This window comes from Ammodytes marinus (genome assembly GCF_949987685.1).
Source record: "Ammodytes marinus genome assembly, chromosome: 2".
Classification (NCBI taxonomy): Eukaryota; Metazoa; Chordata; class Actinopteri; order Uranoscopiformes; family Ammodytidae; genus Ammodytes; species Ammodytes marinus.
Genome location: NC_137231.1, coordinates 23,324,134 through 23,337,237, shown reverse-complemented (window position 1 = coordinate 23,337,237; position 13,104 = coordinate 23,324,134). Strand labels below are relative to the sequence as shown.

The 13,104-nt window shown below is 38.2% G+C and overlaps 2 protein-coding genes across 2 annotated transcripts; one reads left to right on the top strand and one right to left on the bottom strand.

Moving 5' to 3' along the window:
• Window positions 1-3,836: 3,836 nt before the first annotated feature.
• slc35d2 (solute carrier family 35 member D2) lies at window positions 3,837-7,090 on the top strand. Its single transcript, XM_080036872.1, has 12 exons — window positions 3,837-4,028; window positions 4,183-4,216; window positions 4,322-4,408; window positions 4,509-4,576; window positions 4,665-4,736; window positions 4,881-4,949; window positions 5,032-5,134; window positions 5,567-5,659; window positions 5,760-5,827; window positions 5,963-6,041; window positions 6,399-6,481; window positions 6,917-7,090. The coding sequence occupies exons 1-12, from the start codon at window positions 3,901-3,903 to the stop codon at window positions 7,047-7,049; spliced, it is 1,017 nt and encodes a 338-aa protein (XP_079892998.1). The 5' UTR covers window positions 3,837-3,900; the 3' UTR covers window positions 7,050-7,090.
• A 172-nt stretch (window positions 7,091-7,262) lies between these two features.
• znf367 (zinc finger protein 367) lies at window positions 7,263-11,824 on the bottom strand. Its single transcript, XM_080036883.1, has 5 exons — window positions 11,285-11,824; window positions 10,245-10,395; window positions 9,920-10,039; window positions 9,642-9,780; window positions 7,263-9,502 (listed from the first exon to the last, which is right to left on the bottom strand). Exons 1-5 carry the CDS (start codon window positions 11,561-11,563, stop codon window positions 9,241-9,243), a joined length of 951 nt encoding a protein of 316 aa, XP_079893009.1. The 5' UTR covers window positions 11,564-11,824; the 3' UTR covers window positions 7,263-9,240.
• Window positions 11,825-13,104: the final 1,280 nt, after the last annotated feature.

Genomic DNA, 13,104 nt, shown 5'->3' with positions numbered 1-13,104 from the left:
TATTAAAAAGACAAGACAAGATTGTGGCAGATTAAATTTACCGTAACTCATATGAAAAAATACCAAAGCTGTGCGCTGTTGGGATAAATCCCCAGGCACTAATCTATCAGCACTTAAACAGTCATTAAAGTGTATGTGGTTCATCTTACCCTAGCCCCGTAGGACAATATGTTGAAAGGTTGATCAAAGAATATAACCCCCCAAAACAAACTAATTATTATTTACAACTTTAATATGTGAAGCAAAAATGATGCAGAAATTGCCTTAGGGAAATAAGAAGAGCTAGAGCAGACTTGTATAAGCTGAGGGACACAGTGCTGCTTGTGGATACCTGCCTGTTCAGATGTTTTCTTTTACACTGCGAAGATTTCTCATGTCCTGTACAATAGCACCCTCTAGTGTTTCAACATCTCCAGTGATTTGAATTGATTTCATTGATTACAATTAGACACTTTTCCCTTGTAGATCCCTCGGGTTAACTAAATTGAGGATGTTCTTGCATCAAGTGGGGTGCTGCTTAGCAAGAGTTTGTCTTGTATCAGGCAACATGAAAAGTAACACCACATTATAAATACAGTACCTCCCCCTTTCAGAGTTTCACTCAGGAAATGGGGTCTGAGTTTGTACATGATCCTGCTTGCTTTGGTAAATCTTATCTTCACTGTTAAATAACGTGATACAGCGTTGACTCTATACAATGCCCTATAAAAGATAGATAATCAGCAGATATTCGAAAAGTGGCTGACATATATTATGGAAAACCAGTTATCAAGCATCTCACATCTCTATTGAGTAATGACTCTGGGTGATTTACAATGGTTTTCCTAAGAAAAGAGTTCTTATCAGCATTTTGGTCTCGCAAAAATGAAACATCGCAGTGCAACTTTTATCCCGACAGATCTACTGACTGCATCATACTCAAACTATATGGTCAAACTGCTGACTCAAGAAAACAACAAATAAGGTTGTCTTCTAAACCGCAGATTTATCGGTGCAGTAAACCCTAGCAGACAGTTTTACACAGAGTGCTTTGCCTACTTGTCTTCTGAAGTGTGTTGACTTTTTATGCATTATAATCTTACAATGTTTAACTTGGCAAAATTAGAAAGCTGAACAGAAATGTGCTGCACAATGTCATTACAGGAATAAAATACAGTAGGCATATTGTGTCAGTAGGAAATGGAATACAGTTAAAGGTTTGGTTTCTGTCGTGAATTTGTTTTTCCATTTATCTTTAAAATAACTTTATGTTATACTAAAGATAAATAAAAAAGACTGCAACAACATGCAAATCCCAACACAGGGCAACTGTGCTGTATTATGCACTCTTACGCAGAATAGTTTTGATGTTTTTCGGTTGTCAGGTGTCATCACTGTGGTCCATGTACCATATCAGTTTGAGAACAAATGTGACATATCACAGGCCCCTCTTGTAGCTAACTAATGTATAACTATTACTGAACATGTGCTGGGCTTTGGAAATCATATATGTATACAATCTATTCAAATACACTAATATTATAAGTAAAAGTCTAACTACTTATAAGAAGAAGACAATTACCTGACAACTATAAGTACTTATTAACATTCAGACACATGTATAGGTAATATAAAGGATTTTCTGTATTTTACTACTACATTTATTTTCTTTGCACATGGCACCACTTTGACCACATACAATTTACATTTGATGTAAAAGCCACATTTAATGTAGCTTCCACATTAATACTATCAAATGTTAGACTCTTGAGAAAATTGCCTCCTGTGGTTAATGTATGTGAAAGTTTCTGTTTTCTTTATGGCTGCAAGTGGAGTAACATTTTTAACAGATACTGTAAGTTGAGTAACAGTGGGTTTTTTTGTTCACAAACAGCTCAATATACAGTCCCCTCCATAAGTATCGGAACAGTGAGGCCAATTCCTTTATTTTTGCTGTAGACTGGAAACATTTGGGTTTGACACCAAAAGATGAATATGAGACAATAGCTCAACATTTCAGCTTTCATTTCCAGGTATTTACATCTGGATCTGATACACAACTGAGAAGATATAATTTTTTGAAAAAGAACACAACATTTTTAGGCAAGCAAAAGTATTGGAACAGATAAACTTTAAATAGATTAAAGTGAATAAACCGTAATATTTTGTCGCAAATACTTTGCTTGCAATAACTGCATCAAGCCTGTGACCCATTGACATCACAAAATGTTTGCATTCTTCTTTTGTGGTGCTTTTCCAGGCTTTCACCGCAGCCTCATTCAGTTGCTGTTTGTTTTGGGGGGTTACTCCCTTCGGTCTCCTCTTTAGCAGGTAAAATGCATGCTCTATAGCGTTTAAGTCTGGAGATTGACTTGGCCAGTCTAAAACCTTCCATTTCTTGCCCCCGATGAACTCCTTTGTTGTTTTTGCAGTTTTTTTGGATCCTTATCTTGCTGCATGATGGAGCATCTTCCAATCAGTTTGGTTGCATCTTTCTTTAAATTGGCAGACCGAATGTTTCTGTAGACTTCTAAGTTCATTTTGCTGTTGCCATCATGTGTTACTGTGTTGTTGTCAAGATGAACCTTTACCAAAGTGATGGAAAGGCTAAAGTTTGGAGAAAGAAAGGATCTACTCATGATCCCATACAGGCTCATCTGTGAAACACGGTGGAGGCAATGTCATGGCTTGGGCTTGCATGGCTTCTTCTGGGACGGGCTCATTATTCTTAATTGATGATGTAACACATGATGGCAACAGCAAAATGAACTCAGAAGTTTACAGAAACATTTTGTCTGACAATTTAAGGAAAGATGCAACCAAACTGATTGGAAGTTTCTTCATCATGCTGCAAGATAATGACCCAAAACACAACAAAGGAGTTAATCAGGGGCAAGAAGTGGAAGGTTTTAAACTGGCCAAGTCAATTCCCAGACTTAAACGCTATAGAGCATGCATTTTACCTGCCAAAGAGGAGACTTAAGAGAGTAACCCCCTAACACAAACAGCAACTGAATGAGGCTGCAGTGAAAGCCTGGAAAAGCATCACAAAAGAAGAATGCAAAAGTTTGGTGATGTCAATGGGTCACAGGCTTGATGCGGTTATTGCAAGCAAAGGTTTTGCGACAAAATAGTATGTTTTATTCACTTTAATTTATTTAAAGTCTATCTGTTCCAATACTTCTGCTCGCCTAAAAATGTGGTGTTCCTTTACAAATAATGATATCTTCTCAGTTGTGTATCGGATCCAGATGTGAATACCTGGAAATGAAAGCTGAAATGTTGAGCTATTGTCTCATATTCATCTTTTGGTTTCAAACCCAAATGTTTCCAGTCTACAGCAAAAATAAGGGAATTGGCCTCACTGTTCCGATACTTATGGAGGGGACTGTAGTGACAGTGCTCTGAAGCTGCTAACATCCAGTCTGGATGAAGCAGATGGTTTTAGAAGCAGCAGTCTGTTATACAAGCATGTAAAATAATACAATGCTCAAAACATCTTGCAGACTGAAGTGGAATATAACTAGCCTATTTTATTTTACATGTCCATTTGTTACAGAATCGCTGGCTAGTTTTTGTCTTAGAAAAAATACATTAATAAAGTTATTTTAATTGTTTCAAATAAAGATTAAAAAACTAAATAATGTGCCTCCAGTAACTTAAAAGTTTAACAAACAAATTGTGAGGAACTTTTTGTTTTATCCTGCTATGAAAAAGTAAGAAGAAAAAAATTCGTCCGTTGATGCCATGTGACTTCCTGTAAACGAATGATCATCGTGGATGTCTGCAGCCAGGTTAGACCCTGCCTAACCCGGTTCAACGGCTCTGTAACACCAGGAACTCCGCCTTAGCGAATCTGTAGTAACCTATAATAGCCTACGTCCATGATTGTTACAGGTGTTTTACAGTGCCTTAAGAAAGATGTCTGCCAAAGCCTTCCAAGAAACTGCGGAGCACTCCGCAAAGCTCAAGTTCTTCTCTGCTTTGTTTTACGCTGGCAGTTCGTTTCTTATTACGGTGGTGAATAAAACCGTGTTGACGAGTTTCAGGTAGGCTATGTGGTTGCTTTGTCGTGCTGTCATCAAGTAATTCATGTGGTGTCAATGAAATAAGCTCACATAAATAGGAAACTTAGAATTACACTGAATGAGTAGCGTATTACAATCAGTCTAAAGCTGCTTTTCTGCTGTTTATGTGTTTCAGGTTTCCTTCCTACATGTGTGTGGGAATTGGCCAGGTACATTTATCAGATGTTGATGTTTCTTTCCCTTGATTTCCCTAGGTGTCACACTAACACAAAGACACGTAGGCTATATTATAATGGTTACTTTGGCTCTTTCAGATGGTCACGACAATTGTAGTCCTTTATGCTGCCAAAATGAGCAAGACAATCCATTTTCCAGACTTTGACAGAAGTATTCTGTGGAAAGTAAGCATTTCTCAATTTGCTTTTCTGCATGATTTATCCTTATTGAATTGTATTCTTTTTCTTCTAAATTTCATATGCCTTTTTTTTTTTTTTTTTTAAGATTTTCCCTCTTCCTTTGCTGTATGTTGGGAACCACATAACAGGACTAGCAAGCACCCAAAAACTCAGGTTTAAACAGTTTGGCTATTATCTAATTTAGTAGATTTTCCTCTTCAAATTTCGCAATGTTCAAATATGTTGTCTTTGTCTTTTACAGTTTACCCATGTTTACAGTGTTACGGAAGTTCACCATTGTGATGACAATGATTTTGGAAGTATATATACTAAGGTCAGACATATCTCTTATTTCTCTTAGAGCTTTAAATAACTTTATATATTACAACAGCACTTGTCTGAACGGTCCAGTTCAATACATTTTAGTTGGCACAAACTTTTGCTTTTGATCTGAATGTTTCAGTTTTTCTTCTTTCAGAAAAAGATTTTCCAAACCCCTTGTGTACAGTGTTGCGGCCATAGTCTTTGGTGCGATGGTCGCTGCAAGGTATGGATTTTCTAAATCATTTTCTATAGATTGCTTTAAGAACTGAATGGACAAAACACTTTCATCTGTTCCTCTCCTGTAGTTCTGACCTGGCTTTCGATGTGGGAAGCTACACTTTCATCCTGCTAAATGATGCCTTCACTGCCGCCAGTAGTGTGTACACAAAGCAAAAACTTGGCTCTGAGGTAGAATTGATAGGATGTGTACTGTATTTTACTGGTAACAGTTTAGTGTCTGGCTACCTGCATACAAAAAAAATATATAAAAGGGAATGGAATTTTTTATGATTACATATTTAGAAAACTGCCGTCACTTTTGTCAAGCGATTATACACTAATTAAAACATACTTATGAATATTCAAGGAAAGAAAGAAAACCCCCACAACTTTATTATTTAAAAAAAAATATATATATATACACTGACAGCTGTTAACTCATTTGGCTAATAGATTTTGAAAATTATTTGTACTTTCAAATGTTAAAATGCACTAAAAGTAACTGTTTTTAGATATGCCGTTAATTAATTACACCAGCATTTTCACAAATGATCAATGTATGTTTCATTTTTTTTGTCAATTTATAAATAGTTGTTTCTTCTTTTCTTTTCTTTTGTTAAGGGCCTTGGAAAGTATGGGGTCTTATTTTACAATGCACTATTCATTATCATCCCCACTCTATTGGGAAGTGCATTAACTGGAGATTTACATGAGGTACAAACAGTAACAGTGTTCCAGTGTACTCTCTTTGGCTGTTTGTGACCGGAACTGTGAGACTTTCCTGCCTGACCACCTTCTATGTTTTTATCCACAGGCAGTCACATTTGAGGACTGGGATAAGGCCACTTTTACTTTTTGTTTCCTCGTGTCCTGCTTCATGGGGTATGCCACTATAATTGATAAGCTGTTCAGTGACTGTCATACCTTTCTGGCAACTCCAGAAACAAAGAAGAAAAACAACAGCATTACTGTCTCTCAGCTTACCCAGCATATTAAGTCCACGTTCTGTTTTTTCAGGTTTGTGCTGATGTATTCCATAGTCCTGTGCAGCTTTTATAACTCAGCACTTACTACTACAGTTGTAGGGGCAATAAAGGTAAGAACACTGATAAGAATACACTCTTTAGACACATGGACATACAGTGGATATCTCCTCTTTGGTTGCCTAACCCTTTAAAGTCATTATTTTAATAATAGAAAATGCTTCAAGTAATGAACTGTATGTGGATCTGGATTCTACAACACTTATAATAGTCATAAAACACTGCACATGTTCAAAATAGCCTAACATGCTATGTTATTTCCTGAATCCAGTTGACTCATGGTTATGGATCTCAATTTGCACAAAAACCTATTACTTTTTTACCTTATTACTAGTTTTTGTGATGTTCTGCCTAGTAACAGTCACATACATCACTAATCTGCATACTGTCAATATTAAAATGTTTTTAAGAATGTCGCAATTGCCTATATTGGCATCTTCGTGGGTGGAGACTACTTGTTCTCTTGGACCAACTTCCTAGGCCTCAGCATTTGGTAAGAAATAATGTCTTCCATTCTATTCATTCTCTTGATGTAGTTTAAAAAAAAAATTATATCTGTCCCTGACTACAACTGAACATTTAAACAATTGTTTGATGTGACCGAACAATTAAATCTATATGGCCACATACTAATATCAATTATATTTTTTGTTTACAAGTTATGTTTTAAAAATTTAAAATTTAAGATTAAATTCTATTTCAAAGCCAAATTCCAATCCAGAGCAATACAAAGATTTAAAAGCCCAGGAATTCACAAATGGATAAGTTTATGCTTTATCAATGACTTAGTCAAACATTATGGTTTTTCTTTTAACAGGCATCTTTGAACTGTAAAACTTGTCTTGATACACACGTCAGTCTGCTAAGGGGTAGCAACTATTATTTGCCATGGGCTAACAGTGAATTGCTTTTATCTTTTTCTTCCCAGTATGTCAGGTGGACTTGTATACTCATATCTCACCTTTAACAACAAATTAACTGGAAGTAGTAATGCAGGAGGAGCACAAGAGCTGAAGATTCATATTACAGAAGATTCAACAGGAAAGTACCCTGCCAACTAAATGGGAAAAATGTTAGGCATTTACCAATTGGTGGCAATTGCTATGCTCCATATTGGAGCATGTTATTGCTTATGTGCATTTTTTATATTCATTTTTAATCAATGAACTAATAACCCCAGAAACATCTGGTGGTACCAATTTAATTGCACTACTTTTTCATGACTGAATAAATTGACCAGTGCACATCCATTCTGGGTCTTGTTCAGTTAATGTTTATTGAAGACCAACAATTATAACAGTGTGGACAGCATGTCAGATAAATCTTACCTTTGCAATGTGTAATAAAATGACTACCAAGCAAGCAGTAACACTCTATACATGTCACATACATGATTACTGTTGCAGGATGTTAGCAGAAGGGGAAAAAACTAAAATTCAACTTCAAAGCTCTCCACAAATTGTGAAATCTCAATATTCTAACAAACACAATGTGTATATATTAAAAGGGCATACTCTTCTCAAATCACATACTAGACTAAGGTTAGAAATGCTTCATAATATACTATTAATTGGGTACAATAAATCATTTGGTGTTTTGATTATCAACAATTAATTTGCTTTCCAGTTTCATCATTACTACACAAGGGTATTTTGTAAAACAAACTGATCAAATTTAGCTAGAGTGACAGCCAGAAATGAGAGGCTTACAGTGTTGAAAGATGTAGTGTTGCTTAAGGGGAAAAAAGAAAAAAAATGACTACCAAAAAGACTACACAAATAATTTCATGAAAAACCAGTGCCACTTTCCTGTACATGCACTGTATCCCACATTTGATCTGCAGTGCATTGCAAGCGTAATCCAAGACTTAATAAGTGCTTTATCAAAATCAATGGGGTCTTTGAATTTGTGACATATAATTGGATTTTAGATATTTTTAAAACACGGGTCGGTATGTCCCTCCACACACCAATTGGTTCCAGGGTTATCAAAACAAGTGTACTAAAAATGTCAGCGAGAAAGAAAAATCGGGTGAAATAAATATAACATAACTTAATCTTTTGAAATGGGATGACATAAATGCACTACACACACTACAATTATGCTATGCCCATATCATAACTGGTCTGCCACCTTTTAATATAAAAGATGACGACATCCATTGTAAAATATCTCGTTTGGTTGGAAAAGTACTTTAGGTCTGCAGGTTTTTACATGTTTTCTTGTATCATGTGGAATACAGCTGGTAAAATGGAAATTCCATGTTCTAAAAGGTACTGTAAAACCTTAATCTTGTAGAATAGTAGTTAGTTGTAATAGGCCTACTTGAATAAATCAAGAAAGCAGTATAGTCTGTGCCGCTGGTAATGTCATGCCAACGCAATGATGTGTATATAGTGAGAGAAGTGGTAACGCTGTCAACGTTTTGATTTTTTGAAAGTCCTAACCAGACCTCTGGATTAGACTTGCAATGATCACCTCTCATTTGCATATAAGAATGACCATGATACATTATCAGACTGATCCAACTCCCCGACTGGTTTCGTCTCCTTTCGTCCACCTGGTATGCACCCGCCTTAGGGTGCTGTTTAGGTGAGGATAAAATAATCAGAATCTTTCTCAGTCCATTTCTACCAGCACGACTGTCATCGGTGGCAGTGAAATTTTGCTTACAATGCTGGAGATGAAACCTGGGAGCATAATGAGAGGCCATCTGACAGTTGGAATGCAACTTTACATTTTGTATGTTTGACCACACCCTGTATCATTCTGTCCATCTGAGCTTAATCCATATATATATATATATACACACACACACATCAGTCATACACTCTTTACACTCACAATAAACTTAAAAAAGAACTCGTTACCATCAAAGTGCAAACAAAACCAAACATAATAGATACTCTTTCTTTGCCTTCAGAAGACAGAAGAGAAAGACATTCTTCATATTGTCAAATCTACAATTATAGCAGCCTAAACGGATAAATGGAAGCTGAATAAGGTGCTTTAGCTTGTGCCTTCCTGGTGCTGTGAGGGGTATTAGATGGTGCTGTGCATAACACTGATCTCAGGCCAGTTTAGCCCTTTCTATAAGTCTGGTTTCACAACTTCGATAGAATAAACTAAACTAGCCATTGATCCGCATTCATGAACAATTTCTAGCTACAGCACGTACTGCAGGAAGGCAGATTGGGAATGGAGGTATGAGGGCCAGGGAGGGCCAGGGAAGGGGAGGCCAGGGGTAGGTGTTCAGGCAGACAGGTTGTTGGCCAGCTCGATGAGTGCCAGAGCACCGTGGAGACGCTCTCGTTGCTCCTGTAGGCGGCGCTTGGCGGCTCCGCCTCCCTGGCTGCCCTTCTCTTCTTCCATGGTTTCTTCCTCCTCCCCATTCTCTTCATCGGACTGAAGAAACTCCATGGGATCCTGCTGCTCCTGGTCCTCTGAGCTTTCCTTGCCCTGGGGCTTTCCCTTGGTGATTGTAGGAGCACGCTGCTCACGGGTTTGCCAGTACCTACAAGGTGGTAGAGAAGAACAAATTAGCAAAAAAGTACATTAAATGCACAATATAAATTAGACTAGGCATGATTTATAAAAATGTGGCATCAGCTACTAAATTGGTCACTTCTGCTCAGTCCTGTTCATTCACTTACTTTGCCAGCCACTCTGCCACAGCCTTGTTATCCACAGACTGAGCCTTCCCCAGGCTATCCTTTGGTTCCTCTCTCTTCAGACGGGAGAAAGGATGCTTGGAACAGTGACGATTGGCATGTGTAAACCGATTGCCACATCCTGCAGAGAAAGCAAACGGTATGAATACATGTGTTAAGCCATTACAGGTCATGTTCTTCTGTGATTTTAGTAAAGCTATGCAAGCTAAAATCCTTTATTAGTTCATGGTCATTGATCACAATCCACATTTTAATCCCACCTTTCTCAGAGCAGACAAATGGTTTCTCCCCAGTGTGCAGCCGCTGATGCGTCTTCAGTTGACCACTCTGGACAAACGCCTTCCCACAATTTGGGTAGTCACACAGATAGGGCCTCTCTCCTGAAGGGAAATAGGATTATTGTCAACTGTTTTGCTGCTTTCAAATCAAGAATAACTGTGACATCTGGTTAGTCAGGTTATTGTATGACTTTCCCTGCTTCTAATAGCATGGGAAAGGGGCGGGGCATTATGGAATCTCGGATATCCACCTTTTTCTCAAGGCACTTTTTTTGTATATACACTGCACCGTCTCCCTGTCTCTCACCTGTGTGTGTCCTCTTATGAGCCTGAAGAGACTTCTCTCTGGGAAACACTCGGTTGCAGATGTTACAGCGAATACGGCTTGATGAAGTCTCTCCCTCGTTAATGAGCTCCCGGACCGTGTCAGCCCGAGGACGCCCTCTGCGGATACCATCCTGCAAGCAAGAATGCACAGCATTTTTACACTGGTTTAACGTTAAACATATTTTCCTATTGAACAGCAGATGCAGCACATAATCTGTTTGACAGAGTAAAAAATGATATTCAAATGTATATAATCCAATACATTTACAACATTTGGATCATGTTTAGAAAACAAATTAAAATAGTTAATTTATTACTTTTATAACATGACCTGTATTTGTAATTATAAAGAAATATTCAGTACTCATTTGTTCTACAAGAGTTTTTTTTCTCCATACAAGGCAACATATTATCATTCATAATTTCCTTAGCGACCTCACGTGTTACATTGTAGCAGGACGCACGTCTGTTCATTATAATTCATTCACATCCGGTTACATTTTGGCGCGCGACTGGACGTCATTTATGAGCAGCTGCTCCAGAATCAGGAAGTAACTGGGGTTTAAAATCCACCATGTTACACCCTTATGCGCGGGCATTTTTCTTAAATGACTCCCTATCTCGGCCATATTAAGTATGACTGCAGACTTAATTTCAGTTTCAAGTAGCCTATCCTGTTATTAAATACAGTTAACCTCACGACTGAATTGATCTTCTATAACGAGTCAGTGTGGAATAGTTTTAGTCTTTACAAGGTTTCAGTAGGCCTATCATCATACATACACTCTTTTCTTCCAAACCCTGGTCGTATTACTAGCAGTTAGACACATAACAAGTGTTGTTATAACTTACGAACTATGTTACAAGTGTATTTGTATGGGTGTTGTCTCCAACTATAAGCCTATACCTTGTCTACACAATAATTACCACATATTTTGAATAGGCTACTATCAGTCTTTGCAACATGTCAAGCAATACGTTGTAGTTAGTAACATTACGGTTAAAATAACCTAAACCTACCCTGATTTGCTCAGCTGTAGGTTCCGTGTCCACATCCCTGGCCGTCTGGGTCCCGGTAGGTGAGGAAGCCCCGCTCACTGAGCCCGGGCTCAGAGACACATTGTGGGCGTTCTCCCCCCACTTCCACGGGTAGACCATGAAGTCGCTGAAGCCGGGGCTTGTCGGCGTCAGGGCCTCTGCTTTCCTCGGTTTGATCGGAGTGGTCTTGATGACTGACACCAAAACTCTTTTCGGCGAGTCGTTGCAGAAAATAACGTGCGGGTGCTTGTTATCAGCCATTGTAGGCTATAGCCTAGATGCCAAAACGCCGGTGTTGATCGCAAAGCAAGTAGGCTACAACTGTTAAAGGTTCAAAGTAATTGTTTGAACAATAAGTAAAAGTCACTAATAAGCGCGCCTTCTCAATCTGGAGTAAATATGTGCTTCATTTCCAAAGAGGAGTAGAAGAACAAAAAATCGGATCCGTTCTTCGCTACAAAGTATCCGCAAGAGATAGGGTCAGATAAGAAAATGATGGTAAATGTCTTTCTTGTGCAGCAGGTCGTCTGAACGGACTTGTGTGCGCCTACAGGAGGGTTATCCCGCGTTGCAAAATCCCGCCGGAGTAATGTACTGACCAATCGGCTGCATAGATCCGACCCCACGTGTCATAAGTAACCAATGACAGCTGCAACATAGCCCCACCTCGTAAGCCCATAGGCCAATGGGCAGAACAGAAAGCGTCCCGTGTGCAATTTATTGGTCAGAAGTGTCTGACCAATGGGATTTAAAAACCTTACGCGCTCTTGCACGCTGACATCAAGATTGTCCAATGAAGATGAGCAGAGCGTACGCTGGGCCAGGAAGAAGCCAATGAGAGCGAAGGGCGGTTAATTTTACATAGCGGACGAGCAGATGGCTCTTTCCCGCGCTGACTAGTCTGTTTATGTTGTTACATTTTAGGTCAATTTAAAGGGAAAGGAAACGGTGGCCTAGAGGCGCCAAAGTGACGTAATCATATAGGGCGGAAATACTTGAACAAAGGGTATACTGTATGAGAGAATAGTTATTTTCTCAATGTATCCCTAACACTTCTCGAATCAATGTAAAATCATCCCAAACAAGCAATCTAAAACTAAATACAGTATAACATTTGATGCAATGATGTAATCAATTGGCCGCTTTTGGTCGACTGGCATTGTTTGAGATAGGCTATTACATTCATTTTTATGTTGAGGTAAACTCAGAAAAATTGATGAGTTTGGACATATAGTTTCATATTCCAATTATTCACTGTGATGCAACAACAGTCTTTCAGTTCTTTATGTGTAAGTACTAGACCTGTCTGTAGCCTACAGTATGTGCTTCTCAGTTTTTTTCTTACCTAAAAAAGGCAATCTACATGTTCCCTGTTGCACTGTAGGCCTACAATGTCCATAAGCTGTATTGTGTGCGAAAAGGAGAAATGTCAAACAAGCCATACATTGTAGCTGTTCAAAAGCTCTGACATTCAATCTAGGCCTACTGCTCAACTGCTGCTACTTTTGAGGATTTATAATTTTATTTTTATTTCCATTTTTTATGATTGTCATGCTACTATATTGTTTTGTAGCACACATTGTTGACTATATAACTATCTAGACATACAAACGTTTTTTTTAAATTGTATGTCAGACTAGAAATAATTCTGTTTCTATTTTCTTTTCTAGATTTTGATGTGGATTTTGTTTTTGTAGCAATGACCAATTCCATTCAGTCTGTGCAATGAGTTTGTAATTAACCATACTGTAAACTGCCTACAGGACTTGTTCGCTTGGGGCCTATAGCCTACAATACACTCT